Below are 21,086 nucleotides of genomic sequence, written 5' to 3'. Positions count from 1 at the left end.
AAAAAAATAAAAAACTAAAACTAAACATATTCATGTCCCAGGAGTTTTCGTAGTGGGTACGAATCCCACACTACCCATTCTCATAGGAGACGTTTGCGTACGTTTCAAACACTTGGAAAAAATGTCCTGGTTTGAAAGAAAATCTAGGCATCAAATGGGTAAATTAAACGAGAAGGATTCTCAGGCAAATTTCGTAATAGCACCACTAGCAAGTAAAACAAATGAATAATTCCACCACGGATTCTCAAGTCAAATCTGAACTTTTATTACATTTGTCTCTTGTTGCAGATTTGTTGTCAAGTAACATAGTACAATCTTCCTTAGGACAAACAATAGAAACCCAAAGATTTTTACAATACAATACGTTTACAACTTATATCGGTGCTGTAAGCACGTTCGTTCTGCTCTGCTATGCATACATGAAACTGCTACATTGCTAACACTGGTACAGGAACAATAAATAAGCTTAAAATTGAGATGCCCTCGGCAGGTTGCCTTCGTCAAAACGGTGCCCTTCTGCAAATGTTCGACCATGCTAACGGTTTTACGGCTTCTTTTTGCTTGCTTTTTTGTAAGCTCTCCCTTCTATAGTCCCGTTTCTCAAGCTTAGATTAAAATTCGCTTTCACCTCTTTAATTATCGTCTTTCAAATGAGTCGTCCCTCGAATTTATAGCACTGGGCCCGGCTTACGTCTTATCCGCCGCCGTTCCCACTTGACTTTGCGGGCGCTGCTACTAAAGGAAGTTATGATAAAATGCTTGGCCTGTGGTCAGTTAGTATGTTGGTGTTTTGTAGCTAAACTCTTAAATATCACAAAAGACGTTGATCACGCAAAACGGGACCAGAGCGTCCACCGTTCCTCGGTTGCGTCCGTTCCTGATTCTGGCATGATGGCGCGTTGATGGTTTTCACCAGTTGGAAATTTCCCGCGTACGCTCTAGCGGTGGTTTCCTGTGGGCAAAAGGGAATGGAAAAGGTTTTAGTATCACGGAGATAATCGCATAGGACACCGGGGTGTAGTCTTCCTTACGGTAGCATTCGTGAGAGAGCCACTTTGTGAAGCGACTGGGACATGGCAGCGGCGGACGCGATGCTGGACGTGGAGTCCTGCGAGATCGTACGCTGGATGCCCTGCGGTGGCGTCTGCTGGGCGCGTCGGAACGGATAGCGCCACGGAGATTTAGGGACATCGTGTTGGAAGCCACGGTTCTCGATACCCATCTTATCGGTGTTGGCGTCGCGTGCTTTCGAGGAAAGGCGTCTAAAAAACAAGAAAAATTAAGTACAAATTATCGTGATTTTATTTTTGAGTTATAACCGACTATCTATCCAACTGATTTTTTTAATTGAAATTTTTTAAGCCAGGAGTATGGTTATCGATGTATCCCTTACCGAAGAATGCGCGATCCAAGGCCGGGCGGTTCTTCCAGTCCTTTGCTGTTGCGCTTGCGATAGCGGACGTCATGTGATTCCTCCAGAATAACGTGCCGATCGTACGGTGTGTCATAGTAAACCTGTGGAGATGGTAGCAGATGAGGATGTGATCTTCTCTTCGAACTCTCCCGGTGTCCGTAGTGAACTTACCTCCAGAATCGTCGAAAACCGATGCGGCCAGACAAGATCAATGATGGAAATGACCAGTCCTACCGAGAAGCACAAAACGCCTGGAAAGAGAGGAAGTAAATCAGATGAGAGGGGCCGGAGGTTTCCACGGATGGATTGAGGTACCTGCGATGAGCACGAGATAGAAACACCAGCCGAGATGGAAATCGATCTGGGCACCCTCGATGACGATCATCAGCGGTCGCTTCGGTAGCATCGAGCTGTAACCGATGCTGGCTCCGATCAGCAGGGCTCCGGTCAGGGTCATGGTGTACGCACCGTAGCGAGGCACCGCCACTAGGAGCAGATTCATCAGGAGCCACGAGGCAAACGACGCCCTGAGGGAAGAGGGATCATAGTAATAGACCAAGTTAGGTTTAATTGTTGCAAACAAATATATTAAGCAGCAGAATAGACCAACAACATTATGCTAAAAGTTTCGGAAATTACTGTTCAAAAATTAGGTCTACTTTAATGGTGGAAAATTACGGTTTTAAATACTCATTTTAAGGGTCAAACGGTTTATCTAATACATATTTTAGAATATCTAGCAACACAAAAAAAAAACTTAGATCAAGTAAATGTAAGTGTAACGTTTAAAGATACCGAAAACATTAGGAACATTATTCGAGAAATTTAACGAATTGTGATAAATGATAGAAAAAGCAGTTGAAAGAGAAAAAATCCAAACCTTTTGAATTATAAACAGTGTTTAACAAATCATCAAATTTGAATGTAAAATATGTGAAGCAAAATTGAGTAAAACGTTAACTAAGTTGAAATGCCTTACCACAAGAGGATGCTAGCGTAGTAACCGGCAGCTCGGTATTGGCCACCCCAGGCAAACCCTTCCTGACCCAAGCTAAAATATTCGGCCACCGTCAGAATCGGATAGGGGAGTCCGCGCTGCAGGGCGTCCCGGTACGAGTTGCCCATGTCGTTCGCCTGGTTCCAGCTGAACCGCTCGTTGAAGTCGATGTCCGGCGGCGTCCAGTTGCCGACCGGCAGTGCCGTCAGCGTGATGTTGATGTGCATCAGCCCAATGTGGGCCCCGATCCGGGCCGGAAGCTTTTCCCGCGAGAACGCCCGGTACGGCGCGACGATCGTCGATTGGGCCACATGCCAACCGGAACCGAGACGGCTTACTGCGAGGGAGAGAGAGAGAGAGGGAGTGGGAGGAAACAAACGAAACAAAGAAAAGGAAATGCGGCATCAAAAAAGGAAGATATGAACGGCTTGGAGTGTTTAGCGTAGTCAGCGATTTCTTGCGATTCGAAGCTGATTGTTCCGCTTTGCCGGGTTCCCGCGATGCACGATGGAGCGAAGCCGGGATAAAAATCAAAAATTCATTTTTGGATTTCAGAAAAAAGAGACATGTTTTCTTAAACTACAAGATGAAACTAAGAAATGACCCAAAAACTAGAGCCTCTGCTCTTCCAGGTTCTGAGAAACAGCCCCTCAAAGTCAAGATTTGTGAAAATATTGCATGAAAAATTGAAAAAAATCCATCAACTTTGAAGGTCTGTAACTCCTATAATAATGGTCGGAATCGGATTCCAAGCACAGTTTTGGAAAGGTATATTATCATGCTTAATAATTGTTGACAGTTTGACCAAATTGAAATTGAATGTCAATAAATATTAAGCATTGTTTCGAAAAACTCCCGGAAAATTTTTCAAATTTCTGTTTTTAACCTTATGCCATCGCTAAGGATTGCGAAAGATTGTAATATGATGCATACCCACTTATAGTCTAGAATGATTTGTAACAATAAATGATAGTTTTTTTTGCGCATACGCGCGCATCTTTACGTTATTCTGTACTTTATATGTGAAGCTTATAGTTTATCAGCTACTAGGCGCCTCCATCATGCCATATGCAGCATCATGTGTGGTAAGAAATATGAATTCTCATTCAATGCATTCAAATTTGAAATTCTCATTCAATGAAAAATGTGAAGCAGGGTAGTGATTGAACATCACATAAAAGGGGAAAGACAAGCCAAGTCACTGGCAAAGAATTAAATTTGGTTTGGTTTGCTTTAAATGTATCAGGTCGCTTTTACTTGTTCTACAGCTCACAAATCCATTTTTTTATACCCAAAATTCCTCGGAATAATATACCCTACACTAAAATAATAAATAATAATAAATGTACCCTACACTAACACTTTGTTCTGTTTGTACCCTTACCTGTAAAAGCCGTGAATTTTGGGTAGATATACCTGTCACTCTTTTTCTACCCTAATGGTAAAACGCCGCTAATTGTGTTTTTTTAGTTTTCAAGTAAATAATCTATCTGAGATTGATTTAATAATTTCACGATGGGTTCCTTTATAATCAATGATATCATAAACGTTTTGAAAAACAATGCTTCTTGCAAGGAAAACATTGGGTATGCGTTACAGTTCATTGAAAGTAAAGTAAGCATCAAACCGTGTGATAAATTGAAAGTGACTAATAAGTTGATTATACTGGAAAAAAGTTTCAAGCTAGATTGAAGAAATGTGCTAGAAACTCGAAGAATTTTCAAAAGGATTCGAAAATCTGGTTGAACAAACCATTTGACATTAGTGCCTATACGGAAAACAAAAGTCGTGGACGGCCAAAAAAAGAGTTTAATGATCTCTGCGTGAGGAATAAACGTCGAAGTGTGGCCAAAGAGACAGATATCAACGGCAATCTCGAAAAGGAATTATACTCAGTGAGGTTGTTAGCTTTTAAAGAAAAGCAGTTAAGGCTGATGAGTATGATAGACATGTTTTTGAAAAATCCTTCAAGTGTTATGCCAATGACAACCAAAAGTGATGTTTTAGTATCTGCCGAAGAAGCGTTGGCATGTTTTATAGACAATAGTTTCTCAAAATCCCAGTATAATGATTTGCATAAAGTATCAAAAAAAGTTTTTCCGTCATATTACCAAATCAACAAACTTAAAAAAACCTGCGCACCAAGTGAAGATTTTATTTCTATTAGTGAAACAAAAGCTGAAGTTAATCTACTAGAGTTGGTTAATCAAACTGCGTGTAGAATAATTGAAATACAAAAGGCAGAAATCTTGCGACACCTTTCATCTTCTTTGTGTGATTCACTAAGCGTAGTATTATTGTGCTCGTGGGGCATTGACGGATCTAGTGGACACAGCATTTACAATCAACCGTTTCATGGTTCCGGAGAAAATACTGCATAAGACAGTAATTTATTAGTATCGGCATTAACGCCTATCCGTCTTTCGTTCATCAGTGACGATTCAGATATCATCTGGATAAACTTGATGCCTCAAAGTGTTAGGTTTTGCAGGCCAATTGTGATCGAGTTTGCGAACGAGTCAAAAGAAAAAGTTATACAAACAGTAGACGAAATCAAAAGCCAAATAACCAGGTTAGTTCCTTATACAATTCAGCTAAATGAAACAAGTAGTGTGACGGTAAACTATTAATTTTACATGAGTTTAATTGATGGAAAAATTTTGGCATATTTAACCGACACTCTATCTATGCAAACATGTTGTATATGTGATGCAAAACCAACAGAAATGAACAGTGTAGAGCACTTAGAAAATGGATTTATTCCAAATCATGAGAATTTATCTTATGGAATATCTCCACTGCACTGTTGGATCAGATTTTTCGAATGCTTGCTTCACATTTCGTACAGAATTGAATTTAAAAAACGGAAGGTTACTAAAAATTTTAAAAGCATGTACAATGATCGAAAAAAATTGTATTGGAAAAGATGTACAAGGAATTTGGTGTAAAAGTAGATGAACCAAGGCAAATGGGTGGAAATAGTACGACGGGAAATGTTTGTCGTCGGGCTTTTTCAAACATAGAAAAATTGAGCGATATTTTGCAAATAGAAACAGAACTCATAGAAAGGTTTCGAAATATTTTAATAGCCATCAACTGTTCACAGCCTTTAAATCCAAAAACTATTAGTCTATATTGCAAAGATACATACAAGTTTTACATACATCATTATAATTGGTACAAAATGCCTTCCACTGTCCATAAAGTTCTTGCGCATGTAGGTGAAATCATTGTAAATGCCCCAGCTCCATTGGGATCCTTAGGAGAGGAAGCAGCAGAAGGTAGAAATAAAATATACAGAAGGGATAGAAGAGAACACGCCCGTAAAATGTCACGAGAATTCAATATTAAAGACATTTTTATGAGAGCATTACAATCATCCGATCCATACATTTCAACAATATCTCTGGCCAAATCGTTGAAAAATAAAAAACAAATTCCTTACCCAGACGCAGTAAAAACATTCTTCGTAGATTACAGCTCCTCAAATAGTAACAATCCCTTGCCAATTCAAACCCAAGAAGATGATGGTACAAGTTCAGAATATTCAGATAGTAGCTCTTCGTTAGGAGACGTTATGTCCGCGTTAGATGCTTTGAATATCAATTATATTCCAGATGACAATATTTTGAATGAAAGTTTGTAGTAAATTTAATTTGTTTTATATCAAACTTTAAAAAATCTTTAAGTTAATATAAAAAAAAAATAAAAAATAATGCACCCATAGAAAATTCCAAAAATATGAGGTTTTTGCAGCGCCACCTGGCGGGATTGTCCAGAAACATCATAATTTCGTGTAATATAATAGTATTACACGATATTACAATGAAAAAATTGCAAAACATTTGATTCCGAATTTTATCCCGGCAATTTGCTCTTTTCGCTCCATAGTGCGATGGTGCGATTCGCGAGAACTGTCGAAGATTGGCAGCTTTTAGTATTTTTTGCGACCCACACGAGGGGAGGCTGATGAGGATTTTATTTTGCCTCATTAACAGTGGCATTAAATTTTCGGTTGTTTTATTATGGTTTTATCCAAGACGGGGGAGGGCATGAAAAAAAACAAACAAACCACAACTCATTTACATCAAACATGGCAAACGACAAACAAGTAAAAATCCTCTCCACAGTTCGGAGAAGAACTGTTTTTACTACTATAAAGAAGCCCTCTCCAACCGGAGAACATCCGGGTGAGGCAAAGAGGCCGGAAGAGCGGCCCAAAGTCAACCGGACCGGAAGGGATGATGGAACATCTTGCTGTAAGATCTCGAAGTACGACCGATTCTTAGTGTTTTGTGGTCGTTAATGTGCGACGTTTAGTTGCGAACTAACGCTGCGAACATGGCGATGTGCCATTGTAAAATCTGCGCAACGGAAGGCGTCCAATGAAACACGCATTAATGAGCTTTTGGTTGGACTGTGGGTGCCACAAAGGAATCGCAAATGCACAAGAAGTCTTATGTGTTTTTTTTTGTTCATTTAACAGGTTGTTGCTAGAATGCTGTTGGTTGATTGGAGCAACAATTTTAGGAAAAAAAAAATTAATAAAATGTTTAAGTCCAATGCTTTTGTAAATAAAGTAAATGGATATATTTTAAAATCATTTCAAATGATATCAAACTACGGGTGTTTCAAATAATGAGCAAAAAAAGGGTTAACAGAAATTGAGAGAAAATCATTTTCAACTAGTAACATTATGTTCGATCGATAATTGACAAATATGTATCTTCCAATCGATTGCTTCTCGCCTGTAAAATAGCTAGACAAGGCAGGCTTATTTGTGGCCTTCACTTACCTAATATGACTAGTCCAACGAAGAGACTTAAGGTAACGGTAGTAAATGTGGTAAATTTCTGAAAATAAGATGAAGAGAAAGAAAAAAACCAAATGAAGTAAAAAAGTGAAATAAAACGATGGGCTAAATTAAATCAATATTAAATTTAAACTGCACTTCTCATTAATCACTCCATTTATGAACTCCTTTACGTATGTTATTTATCCTATAAGAGACGGTGTGTTATTTTATTATTATTTGGCAAATTACAACCTGTTCTTCGCCACACCGCCCCATATAGCGATGGCCAATAAATCAGTGCTACGTGTTTAGTCGTGCAATAAATCAGACAAAATGATCAATAATGGTGCACCGATGCAGCAGCAGCCGCATCGATCCCCGTCTTGTGGGCTGCTTTCCCCGCGCCGGAATGATCATAAAAAAAAAAAAAACAAAAGACCGGTCGATTTATCGGCCATCAATCAATACGGAATGCCCTCGGTACGGATTCGGGGCGGTCGTCCAAAGTCGCGAAACGTGAGCATGATCGTTCTTACCCGGTCGGAAAGTGCGTTTGTTCGATCAAAATGTGGCCAAATTCACGCCTCGGCAGCAATCGAGCCCGAGGGACGTATCGATTCAATAGTGTTTGGGGTTCACGGACCACGTGGCGTGCGGGAAAATGAACCGATGAGGGTTGTAATCGGCGCACCGGGAGTCATAACTCCTTGGAGCTCCGGGATCGTAACCGCATCTCATTAGGCCGCATGGAATGGGCCGCCCCAAAACGGCATGGCGCGACCAAAACGTGGGCCAGCGAGAGAGGTTACTTGTTTATTTATTTATTTTTATTTGCTTGTCCGGGCCCGGCTCAACAACAACAACAGTGCATGTAATGCCGTAATGGGACGTTAGTTGTACGTCGGGTTTTCAATTGCTCTCTCGCCACGCATCGAGCGCCGAAGTGGACGCACTTCTCCAAACCCGGCGACCAATTTAACAGTTGCAAACATTTGAAGACACCGAACGGTGCTGGCGCGTTCCGACGCGAGCCATTTTAAGTGATTATCGTCATGTTTTCTTAAACGTTGCTTTACGGAGGTCCACATTTCAGCGGATACTTAGCGGCCTACGGAGCTCGGGGCTGCCTTTTTACCTGCTTTCGCACGCCGGGAAAGATAACCAGAAACGCCAGATAGACGGTGGCGAACATGACGCACACGGCCACGATCGACACATCGCCGGTGACGGGGGTTCGGTTGGAGAACGAGTAGAGCGTTGGCGCCCCGTCGTCACGGAACGCATCGAACCAGCCCTTCATCGCTGGGGTTGTCTATGTTGGCTGCGTTGTCCGAGATGCGGAACCTGAGAAATGGAAAACGAAACAGACAAACAATTTTAGTCTCATAAGTTTGAACTGAAACGCAACCCCGCGGGGTTAGATAACGGAGCTGCTATAAATTATGGCACGAGGCGCGAAAAACTCGAAAGGGAACTCCACACAATAACGCGGAAGAGCTACCGCAATAGCACTTCTTTCTTTCGCACTTGTTATTTGCCATTGTTCCACACCGTTTTGGAGGGCGGAAAGCGACAGTGACGGCGCTGGACCGGCAAAGCGAGAGAAGATAATTGGCTGATTTGAATAATAGAGTAGCATGTGGCCATTTTTGTTGTCCCCCCCCCCCCCCCCCCCCCCCCATCCAGCCCTGTTCAGTTTCGGAAAATGAAAATTCCTTTCCATGGTCAAACGAAAAGGAAAAATGGCTAAACGGATTGCGACGTGAAACGGTTTGACAGGCGTCATGATTTATGCAATTTATATAATGAAAAAATCGACTTTCCTGCACGAGGAAAAGTTTCACTCCGGGTCGGTTATTCATACTAGCGTCCATCGATTTTGTTAAGCTTTTTTTGAGAAATGTGATGGGTAATTTTGACGGAATTGAAAGATTTCCGTAATCAAAATGACCCGAATAAAATAGTTTCAGAGAGAAGTCGAACGCGATCATTCCTCCTTATCAGCAGATCGTCGGGCAGAGGTGACTCGGCGTTTTTTTTTGTTCCAACATCTTGCAAGCTAGATGCAAACAATATTTGAATACGATAATGTTCTAATGTGACGATTTGAAACAGTCGTGTTAACATTTGTAATAGCTGCTATATGTTGATTTATTAAAATCGATAATTGGAAAAATAGTAAACAAAAGTCGGTACTTTGTGCTCTTAGAATTATTTCACCGTAAAGTAATTGTTGACTTAAGTTTTCATTGGGCTAAGGATGTAAGCAGGGATTCTAAGGTAACAGGGTAAAAAGAGATCAAATAGCGAGGAACTCCCCAAAACTTATGAAAATAACAAGATAATAAAACACAATGATATAAAAATGATAGCAATAAATCTCTAAATATTACCCAATGCAACAATGTTACAAATATAATTTTCAAATTAAATAAATATACCGCAAAACCACCATACTTGGCCCGGGTCCAATCATGGCGCACTTTCTAATATTTTTGTCGTAATTAGACTATTTCCAAAATATTTCAACCTAAAATATGCAGTCAAACATTTGTTTATGTTTGTACAACATATCCGCATCAGAATTGTTGTTACCGAATTCTGCCCTTGGAAAAGCCATGTTCATGACACGGAGACCAACTTCTGTTCGTAAAGCTGCAAATATACAAAAAGACGAAAAATTCGCGCCGAAAAGAGAGCAGCGCGTGAAGCAAAGAAGGTTAGACTATCACTGTATTTTATTCAACTTTTTATGAACAATATCCCTAACTGCGCCAAGTATGGTCCCTCCATATTATAGCCTAAAACTGATAATATTCCTCCATGTTTCTACAGCAATAGATCATAAGACAAAGAGTACTTTTTCCATCTCAAGATCATAAAAAAATATAATATAATATAATATAGAAGTTAAAAATTATTTGAGATAGTGGGGTTGTTGATTTGGCTTCAAACATCTTCCAAAATCCACTTGAAGCTGAATAATCTAGACGAGATCTTCGTCTTCTTGGCGTAACGACCGTGTTGGTCATGCTTCCCCGTTAAGGGCTTACAAGACACTTCCCCTTTGTGTACGTGGATAGTCCGTCCTCTCAGTCAGAAAACGCAGCATGGAATTACCATCCGAGATAACATAATCTCGGTTGTACGAGCTGTCGTTTACCATAAAGCTATGGGTCACCCAGTAAGAACAAATTTTTACCAAAATATGTTCGCGATTAATTGGCTGATTATTGGTGATAATCATGCACACGTCATCCCTTAGAACACATTATCAGAATTAGTTCGTTGTATTTCTTGCCTTTCCGAGCTAAACGAATCCGAACGATCCTCAGTCCTTTTTCATCTTTCGTTCTTACTGCGTGTTTAAGTGCAGTAAACTATTTTCAAAGTCATGAATAATTTAAGCTATGTCGTGGTGTTGTGTTTTGGTGTTGTTTTAGCTGCCCGGCCGACAATGGCGGTAGAAGGTTTCGAGATGGAGCTTTTAATGACAAAGTTGGACTTCTTGCAAGACAAATTGCAAGAGGTGGAGCACACTATGAAGTTAGCTATGGAAAGTTCGCTGAAGGTGCATCTAAATTCCCAGCACAAGTTAAGTGAAAACACAAGGATAAAGAAGAAAAATATCGACTATTTGTAGGAAACGGAGCAAAGCCTACAGGAGAAGCTAACCAAGCACGAAAATAATATTAACGAAAAGATCGCGACGATCGAGGCCAAAATGCATGCAATGGAAAACTCTTTGAAAAAGGTAAGGATGCGTGCAATAGGGGTTGGTGTTACAATCTTGAAGATCATACCAGTCAAAATTTGGGGAAACAATGATGGCCTGTTTTCCAGAGTGTGGAAGTATCCGAAGAGAATACACGAACTAAATTGGAAGAGTTGAAGAATCATATGACATCCAAGATGGACCACATTCAGGAAACGTCTCAAACTGAACTCCAGAAACTAGGAGAAAATAAGAAAATTCTTGATATGGTAACTAATTCGATTAATAATTTAATTACAAAAGGAGAGGTGCAGAGTTCGCTGCAGGTAAATCCCCACCACAAGTTAAGTGAATACACGATGATAAAGAAGAAAAATATCGACTGTTTGTAGGGAACGGAGTATCGTATACAGGAGAAGCTAACCAGGTACGAAAATAATATGAACAACAAGATCGAGACGATCAAGGCCAAAATGCATTTAATCGAAGACTCTTTGAGGAAGGTAAGTAAGCGTTCAATATGTCTTGGAGATTCAGTCCAGAAAACCAAGCTGGTCGGAAATTGTTTGTATTGACGAGACCGATGCTGAGCACCAGAATCAGCATGATGGTGATTTTTATGTAGATTTCTACCCGTTTGAACCAAATACGACAGTTTCCGAAGCGGCGGCTAAAATATCTATGTCAAATGAAATGAAGTGGTACTTCATGAACGTGTTCATGGATCAAAGCTTATGTAGTCTATCCAGTGGCGGATCTAACGGTGCACGGACTGAGCGGCCACGGTAGGCCAAGTGCTTGCAAGGGGCCCCGAAGCTTCAAGTGGCCTAGTTCTCAAAATTACATAAACAAATATTCTATACAATAACAGTTGGATAAAAGTAATATCTCACATTGATTATGTTGAAATGAATATAAACAAGATGAAAATTTATCATTTTTTACGGTATTGCGCAGGGGCCTCGTTCATTTTACCGCTTAGGGTCCCCATGACTGTAAATCCGCCACTGAGTCTATCAATCTTTCAGGAACACACAACTTCCAGCTTAAAATGGGTTTCAGCTTCACATGGAGAAGTTCCTTCCGGAGCAGTAGTAGGGGGACGGACCTCTAATGGTGCCTCTCTTTACATTGGGCGTGCGTACTATCGTGGCCATCTACTTCCAGGAAAAATTCATCCAGCGAGTAACGGTAACCTATACGTTTCTTATGCTGACAGAGAGATCGATTTCAAACACTACGAAGTACTTGTCGAAGTTCAACGTTCATTCCGACTTATAGATTAGGATGAAGGGAATGAGTGAAATACAAAACCAGGAAAACGTTCCATGCATCGAAAAGTAGCATGTCGGCTATTACTGTAATAAAGCTCAAATAATCATTCTTGCACATATTGTTCGATTTGTTTGAGGTGTGTAGTTGTAATCACTTGGATCAGGGGTCTTCAAAGTCCGGCTCGCGGGCCAAATCTGGCCTGCCAGCTGATTTTATCAGGCCTGTAAGAAATTTTCTGTGCTACATACGAAAACCCCATCTTAATTCTTATCGCAGTTGTTTACGATATCACACTTGTTTTAAACTAAAGCTGAAGCATGGAATTGTTGAATGAGGTGTTCAATAAAAGACGACTTTCTCGTATACTTTTTGTAGTACTTGTTCTATCGTATTTGGATTTTTGATCACTCTAAAGTTTCCTAGTCTCGCGAATCTCGTGAATGTTAAGTAATTTGAATTACGGAGAGTACACCAAAGGTTTAATATTATTTTGAAAAAAGAAAGAAAAAATCGACTTTCCTGCACGAGGAAAAGTTACACCCCGAGTCGGTTACTAACACTAGCGTCCATCGATTCTGTTTGAATTGTGATGGGTTATTTTGACTCAAATAAAGATTTCCATGATCAAAATGACCCGAATAAAATATTTTCATCACTTGCAAACAAATGCAAATACTCTTCACATTGTTACATGAAGTTAAATTTCATCAACGCCATTTTAACATTATTAATAGCTGCTATATTTTGATTTATTAAGATCGATAAATTATAAAATTGGAAAAATAGCCAACAAAGGTACCGGCTTTGTGCTCTTAGAATTATTTCACCGTGAAGTAATTCTTGACTTGAGTTTTCCTTGGCCTGAGGATGTAGGCAGTGTTTCTAAGGTAACAGGGTAAAAATAATTCAAAAAGTGTGAAATTCTTCAAAACCTGTGAAAATAACAATATAATAAAACAACTTGATATCTTCTTCTTGGCATAACGAACGTGTTGGTCATGCCTGCTCCCATTAAGATACCTTTTCCCTTTGTGTAAGTGGATAGTCAGTTCTTTCGTACAGGGGAGGGTCCGGTCTCGGTTAGGATTCAAACCCACGCCGTCGAGGTGGTGATCCCTGGGTCCCATGGGCCGATTTTGTAACCGGCGCTATCGCTTGGCAGTCGAGGATTCCCAACCAGACTTTAGCGTTGGACGAGTCAGAAAGCGAAGCCGGGAAGCGCCGTTCGCGATAACATAATAAGTTCATGCTCTCGATTCAACTTGTGGTACGAGCTGTTGTGTACCATAAAACTATGGGTCACCCAGAAAGAACAAGATGTTGCCAAAATATGTTCACGATTAATTGGCTCAGTGTTGGTGATAATTGTGCACGCGTTATCGCTTAAAACACATTATGAGAAAAAGTTTTTTGTATTTCTTGCCTTGCTGAGCCAAACGAATTCGTACGATCCTCAGTCGTGTTTCATCTTTAGGTCTGACAGTGTGTTAAGGTGCTTTGAATTACAGCTAATTGAAAGTCATGAATCAACGTAGCTATATGTTGGTGCTGTGTTTAAGTGTTATTTTATCAGCCCGGTTCGCAATGACGATTAATAGTTTCGAATTACAAACTATTATGAATAAAATTGATTACATAAAGGACAGTCTGCAAGATGTACAACAAACTATGAAAACTTCGCTTAAGGTGAATCTCCAGCACAAGTTAAGTGAAAACACGTTCATAAAGCAGAGAAATATCGATTCTTTGTAGGAAACGGAGCATCGCCTACAGGAGGAGCTAACCAAGCACAAAAATAATATTAACGAAAAGATCAACTCTTTGGAAAAGGTAAGGAAGCGTGCAATAGGTGTTAGAGATTCAGTCCATAAAATCCAGGTGATCGATTTTTTTTAAATTGATGTTTGCTTCTTTCGGTACAAAATATTAGTATCCAAAGCAAATTCAATACTCAGTTGCTTCACATGATGCATACGGTGAATTCATGCCGACAAGCGCTCAACGTGTCAGGGAAATACATTATCCAAATTGTGTTACATAGCAAACCATTCAAAGTACTTTGCGAACAACATAAGTTTGATGGCGGCTGGATTGTGATCCAGCATAGGTACGACGGTTCGGTCGATTTTTATCGGAACTGGACGGAGTACCTCAATGGATTCGGGAATTTGGATGGCGAATTCTGGCTCGGGCTAGAATACGTGCATCAAATAACTAAAAACCGACCCCATGAACTGCTGGTGGAAATGAAAGATTTCTACGGAAAATACGGATACGCTAAGTATGGAGAGTTTGAGATAGGGGACGAATCGGAGTTGTATGTGTTGAAGAAGTTAGGGACATACTCAGGGACCGCAGGAGATTCGATGAGCAACCATAAGAATCAAATGTTTAGCACATTCGATGTCGACAATGGCTTTGCTTCTTATAATTGTGCTAAGGAATATCACGGAGCCTGGTGGTACAGAAGCTGCTACATTTCAAATTTGAACGGCCGTTATCAGAACACAACAAATGAAAGGAGTGCGATGTCGTGGTACCATTTCAAAAACGACTTCCGTGGTTTGTCTTACTCGCGAATGATGATTCGTGATATCATTAATTAACGGAAATATAAAGCATAGACTTCTTTAGTGAAATCTATTTTATGTGAAGATGTGAAATTTCAGCATCTTTGTTCATCTCTCCCTTCTCTTCTATCAAATTAAAGTAATAACAGAAAATTTGATATAAGAATTACTATGCACACCAATTGCTTTTGAATAAAAACAGATCGTTTGATAGTAAAATGTTCGTTTGGATTCATAGAGAAAAAAACAAGGGTGAAATGAATTCAACAAAATAAAATTAGTGGCTTAAATTGGAAAGAAAGTTTACTTTGGAGGGATAATACTTATAAGGTAGGTATCTTGTTAATGAAACGAACTTATTTCGTGATGTTTTTTTTTAATAAATAGTACTGGAAAAAGTACATGATAGTAAATATTGGTTTCATTCTGCCGTCCACCTTAGAACTGAGCCATTCAATCGTATTCAAACCCATTGCCACGATGTTCCGGTTGCTAATTTTTTTTTTTTATCAATTTTCCATACATTTTTTAACCCTTAAGTGGTAAAAAAGTGAAGATTTTGATCAATCCATTGCCAAGAGCTGTTAAACAAACATTTTTGTCAAAATGTCAAGTCCCGTTCATAGTGCTTTTAAATTAATACTCCCACTCTCGTTGTAACACGAACCCATGGTACATGAATAGTGATTCCCCTTGGATTTGGTCTTGTTTAAGCATCGAACCCACGCCTTTGAGAAATAAAAGAAGAAATTCACATTTCAAAGTCATATATTTAGTATTTGAGCTACAAATGCTACATTATTAGATGTGTGTGATGTGTATGGGGTGTCCGCGACAGCCGAGCGGTAGCGCCGGTTAGAAAATCGGCCCATGAGCGCCGGGGCTCACCACCTCGACGGCGTGGGTTCGAATCCCATCCGAGACCGGACCCTCCCCTGTACGAGAGGACTGACTATCCACGTACGTACAACAGGGAAACAAGTCTCGTAAGCCCTTAACGGGCAGGCATGACCAACACGGTCGTTACGCTAAGAAGAAGAAGAAGATGTGTGTATGTCGAACGTTTCTTTTCTCCATTATCAACTGGTGCCAACTTCGGCGGTCATTCACCAGATCACACGCCTTGCGTATGATTAGTTGAGAAGAACAGAACAGCAAAACCAAAATGTTTTCGAGAAAACCACGCTAACAAGAGCGTTTGACGAGTCAGAAAGCGAAGCCGGGAATCCCCGTTCCAGATAACATAATCAGTTCAGGCTTTCGACTCAGTTTGTGGTATGAACTGATGTGTACTATGAAGCCATAGGTCACCCATGTTTTTGCTAAAATATGCTCGCGATTAATTGGGTCAGTGTTGGTGAAAATTGTGCACGCGTTATCGTCCAGAACACATTATCATAATTAATTCTTTGTATTTCTTGCCTTTCTGAGCCAAAAGAATCCGCACGATCCTCAGTTGTGTTTAATCTTTCCTTCTGACTGTGTGTTTAAGTGCTTTGAAACAAAGCTCATTGAAAGTCATGAATAATATTAGTTACATAGTGGTGCTGTGTTTAAGTGTTATTTTATCAGCTCGACTGACAATGGCAATAGGAGGTTTCGAGATGGAGCTTTTAATGACAAAGCTTGATTATTTGCAAGATAAACTGCAAGAGGTGGAGCAAACTATGAAGACAGCTATGCAGCATATTGAGTCAAAAATGCACGCAATGGAAGACTCTTTGAAAATGGTAAGGAGGCGTGCAATATGCGTTGGTGCTACAATCTTAAAAATCATACCAATATAATTTTGTGAAATTAATGATTGCTTCTTTTGCAGAGTGTGAAGACAAGTGAAGAGAACACACGGACCAAATTGGAGGAATTGTTGCAAACTGGGCTCAAGAAACTAGCAGAAAATAAGGAAAATCTTGATATGTTAACAAAGTCGATGAATAATTTAAATACAAATTCAGAGAAACGCAGTAAGACATTGGAAGACCACTTAATATCTCCTTTCCGTACATGTCGTCAAGTTACCAGAGAATCTGGCACGTATCTGTTCCGTTTGAGGGAAAACTCGAAACCATTTGAAGTCTTTTGTGAACAAAATAAGTTCGAGGGCGGCTGGACGATGATCCAGCACAGGTTCGACGGTTCAGTCGATTTTTATCGGGACTGGACCGAGTACCGTAATGGATTCGGTAACGTTGATGGTGAGTTCTGGCTCGGGCTAGAATACGTACATCAAATTACTAAAAACCGACCGCATGAACTGCTGGTGGAGGTAAAAGATTTCCATGGAAACTACGGATACGCTAAGTATAGAGAGTTTGAGATAGGGAGCGAATATGAGTTGTATGTGTTGAAGAAGTTAGGGACGTACTCAGGGACAGCAGGAGATTCGATGCGGTTCCATAAGAATCAAATGTTTAGCACATTCGATCGCCACAATGACCAAGGTAATGGAAATTGTGCTAAGGAATATCACGGAGCCTGGTGGTACCGTGGATGCCACGAATCCCATTTGAACGGGCGTTATCTGGACACAACAAATGATGCGAGTGCGATGGTGTGGTACCATTTCAAAAACGATTGGCGAGGTTTGTCTTATTCACGAATGATGATTCGCGATATCATTAATTCATAAAGCGATTACCTCATCAGTGAAGATGGTCATCAGCTTCAGCATCTTTGATCCCTATCTACTTTCAATTCTACCAAATTAAACATAATAAATTTTATACAAATAATTTTTATACAAGTGTTACTAAACCGTTTACGTTTATAGTAAAATGTATGTTTTAATTCAAAGAGAAAAAAAAACAAAAAAGAAAGAAACAAGGGTGGCCCAAACCAAATAAATTTCCTTCTTTGCGTAGCGACCGTCTTGGTCATGCCTGCCCGTCAAGGGCGTACTGAACTTTTTACCTTGCGTTAAGGGCTTGCTAGCCTTTTCCTCGCTCGCGGTTGGGATTCGAACCACTGACTGTTGCGGACCGCTCGGCAGTCGCGGACGCTTGACGAGGTAAAGTCATTTAAAATTTCGCTACAATGTTATGCTCTTATAACAGGAAAGGCATAAGAAAGGCTCTAGCAAATCATCATATCTGATCTACGAACTATAAAACGTGTTTGACACGACGTCAGTAACACCGTATCCGTCTGGCGATCTTTGTTCCTGTTTGAAGAAACTTTCAAAAAAAAAACCCACGCATATGATCCGTTCCGGCCGTACCAATTGTGTGCTCCAAGATTCGCTTTACTTCAGCGTGAGCCATTTTTCATTTTTGGTTTTTTCGTTGTCGAGAGTTGGGAGCAGCTGTAAATCGACGACGGTGCCGCAAAACGCCAACGCACGGAACGTCAATTTATGGTAGGGACATTAGCGCGTACGATTAGGGTATAGCAACAACCGTCAGCCACCGTAAGAACGATTTGCGCAACGTTAAACCACCCCAGAGGTATTTCCCGCACTTTTTCCTTCCGGCATGCTCAACTGGTAAAACTTGTTCTTAGAGTGACACCGAAAAGTAGATGATGGTGATTGTTCCCCCAAGTAGACCCACGTTCCCTAGGCATAATGCTGTTCGGCCACGTTTGCGGACAGGCCCTTCCTACTCGCCAATGGCATCCATAATTCTTGACCCTTCAGGGCACCGCATTGTGATTGCTCCACGTGCCTCGTGCCACGCTTCTAACGACCAACTTTACCGTGCATTTGCATTCGAAAATACACCCACCGATTTGGCTTTGGGGGAGGGGGGGATGCTGCCGGGGAAAAAATTACTCCAGCACAATTGAATCCCGCTCGTGCCGTCCGTATCTCTGGAGCTGTAACGCGTTGCCCGCGTGTTGCCTCACCACCTGTTGCCCATGTGAGGCGCAAGCATATGAGAAAAGCAACGGCAATGGCGACGGCGACGGATATGCAACGGTCTGCAATTTTAAAGGTGTAGGTTGGGAAAGTATTCCGTAACCGAAAAGGCAACCACATGGCAGCCTATGGTTTCGGAGTTGGTGCATACGATCGGGAAGGGAAGGCAACGACGTACGACGTATTACTCTGGAGCTGGCTGTGAAACGAAACGGCGCGGTAGCTGGATTTGGTGCAATTAGAGTAAATATCCGAGATTAATTTGAACCGAAAGGGAGGGAGAAATCCCATCTACCTCGTGCTTTGACTACGTAAGACAGGTAGCTTAGTTTCGGAGTGGTTAATGCTGTCAGTTGTGGCACAATTTATGAGCCCGCGAAACGATATGATTTCCCTGCAGTTTGGGTAGCAATTGCACCTAGGTGGATGTGAGAGAAATTATTGCACCGATTTATGCAACATTGAGACACGTAAGTGCATATTTTATGTATCGTTTTATGTTAGTAAATTTAAAGTAAAAAAACAATGTTCAAACATCGCCATAGTCGTGCCAAGCTTGTAAATCATCATTGAAAATGGAACTGTCAAATTATGTCCTTCTGTTCATACAAACAAAGAAACATATAAAATTTATTAGATTTTGTCTCTCCACAGCAACAATAAATTATAATCCATTAAAAAGACCCTCAGGTTGAAGTTGTCGCATTCCGTTTGATTTCTGATCGGTGGTAGGACCTCTCGAATGAAACTCCACCATATGATTGATGGTTCTGTGCAACCGGCGTTGGTTCGTGATCGAATTCAATCCATTTTTTCTCCAAATTCCAAAAGCCACACAGGTCGACCACCAATTCCAACCTAATTAGTTAATTCGTCAAAATGGAAATCGTTTAATATTTCTGACACGTTTTCCCCACTAGCGCTACGGATTTCAATAGCAACTGGTTACTAATAGGTGTCCATCCGTGCGCCGGGAGATCACCAGTTGGACCGATCGTGCTGGGAAAAGGGCCTCCCTTGGGTAATGAGTACGTGCATCGTGTGTATTACAGCGATATAAATCATGTTCCCGCACACGAGCGAGATTATACACGTTTGGGCAGCTGAGGAGGTGCAGGAAGGGTGGAAAGAAACAACGACGTTGGTAAATGGCAGCACTAACTTCCCCCTCCCCATCAGGCTAAAGGTTAAGCTTCGCATGAGGCAATGGAAATCGAACCGATCAGTTAGGGGAGTTTGGGGGCCATTTTAAATCTGCGCCAAAGCTGTTGGCAGCTAAAGGGTCAGTCAATTATGACACGCCACGCCATTAGAGAGCGAAATGGAAGCTGCGTTTCGATTGTTGGTCATTGGGAAAACATCCTCCGTAAGCGGATTGCATCCGTCCGAGGATTCGGACTAAAGATGCGATCTTTAAGCGCAGATCGTTTGCTTCGGCGGAAAGGAAAGGAAGATTAATTCCTTCATCAGGCATACCAACCACTAACGATTGGACTGTTTGGAGGATGAATCCTTGAAAAGCTGGGTTTCTTGAAGGAAATGGGATAACTTTTTTTGATATTCCATCTCTCTTCTCTTTCTCTGACATCTTAGAACAAAGAAATATCGCTACGTCGAAAATCCACTCGAATGTGAGAAATAATAGCAATAATCCCCAAACACGCTCTAAACATCCCCAAAACCAAGCCAGATTGTGCTGAGTCAACGTGCCATACGGTCGATAGCATCGAGTCGAAGAACCAACCCGACTGGAGCTTCCTTCACACATGACGCTGCCATTTTCATTGATACGTCAATTTGGTGCATGAATGATGGGTAGCATAAAATGTTGGATGAGTTCCGAAGGCCATTAGCAGCGTATCGTGCTAGAATGAAGGTTATTTATAGTGGCGATTGGTGAAGAATATTTTTGATTATTTATTATTGAGGGGCTTTGTTTGTTGCGCTGTGGCCATGCTGGGACGATAAATAATTGGTTGGGTTTTGCGTTGATTTGACGCTTCGCTGGCAGATTCGAAAGAGGATTAGAAGATTTATTTTAAAATTGGTAAATGGCGAAAGGCGTTACTTCAAAGTTCAACGTTTCCTTAAGATAATTTGCTCGAGGATAAGAAATCGTGGAAAGAAAAAAGGGGGTGCAAACAAACACCTCACATCTTTTGTCGATCGCATGCAAAAAAGGCGCCCGTCCACGCTGCCATTGACCCTTGCGCAAGACGGTGACGAAGATTGTGTTCAGCTCCGGTGGCATCGAACCAATACAGAATTCGATCCGCGCCGTCCGCTACGCTCGCGTGTCCTTGCGCGCTCTTGTGCGTCACCCAGGCGCTCGAACGGATCGATGAATATTTACACGTGCGTCTCGTGGACTCGCGAAGCCGGAATCAGCACGAAGCCGTAGCCGTCGTGTACAGGAATCTCTGTGCAAAACTTGGCGGAGTTCGATGGCGCGTCCGGCTGTATT

The 21,086-nt window shown here is 41.0% G+C and overlaps 2 protein-coding genes across 2 annotated transcripts in view; one reads left to right on the top strand and one right to left on the bottom strand.

Moving 5' to 3' along the window:
- Positions 1-241: 241 nt before the first annotated feature.
- The window catches only part of LOC131266777 (dual oxidase maturation factor 1), a 32,558-nt gene continuing 11,713 nt past the window's right edge, over positions 242-21,086 (bottom strand). Inside the window, exons 2-9 of the mRNA XM_058269414.1 lie at positions 8,342-8,550; positions 7,207-7,264; positions 2,394-2,748; positions 1,730-1,941; positions 1,586-1,665; positions 1,394-1,515; positions 1,032-1,262; positions 242-952 (exon numbers count right to left, since the gene is read on the bottom strand). Of these exons, the coding sequence (XP_058125397.1) occupies positions 910-952; positions 1,032-1,262; positions 1,394-1,515; positions 1,586-1,665; positions 1,730-1,941; positions 2,394-2,748; positions 7,207-7,264; positions 8,342-8,506 (1,266 nt within the window). The 5' untranslated portion in view covers positions 8,507-8,550 and the 3' untranslated portion in view covers positions 242-909. The remainder of the gene's footprint in view (positions 953-1,031; positions 1,263-1,393; positions 1,516-1,585; positions 1,666-1,729; positions 1,942-2,393; positions 2,749-7,206; positions 7,265-8,341; positions 8,551-21,086) is intronic.
- On the top strand, positions 14,164-14,802 carry LOC131262086 (ficolin-1-like). The gene has a single exon (XM_058264005.1). It carries the CDS (start codon positions 14,164-14,166, stop codon positions 14,800-14,802), a length of 639 nt encoding a protein of 212 aa, XP_058119988.1.

Source organism: Anopheles coustani, chromosome 2 (genome assembly GCF_943734705.1).
Source record: "Anopheles coustani chromosome 2, idAnoCousDA_361_x.2, whole genome shotgun sequence".
NCBI classification, from domain to species: Eukaryota; Metazoa; Arthropoda; class Insecta; order Diptera; family Culicidae; genus Anopheles; species Anopheles coustani.
Note: the sequence above shows the minus strand (reverse complement) of the source record. Positions and strands in the feature narration are given on the sequence as shown.

What these genes read in the sequence shown, in the direction of transcription:
- LOC131262086 (XM_058264005.1), top strand. Translation starts at nt 14,164, where the DNA reads ATGCATACGGTGAATTCATGCCGACAAGCGCTCAACGTGTCAGGGAAA.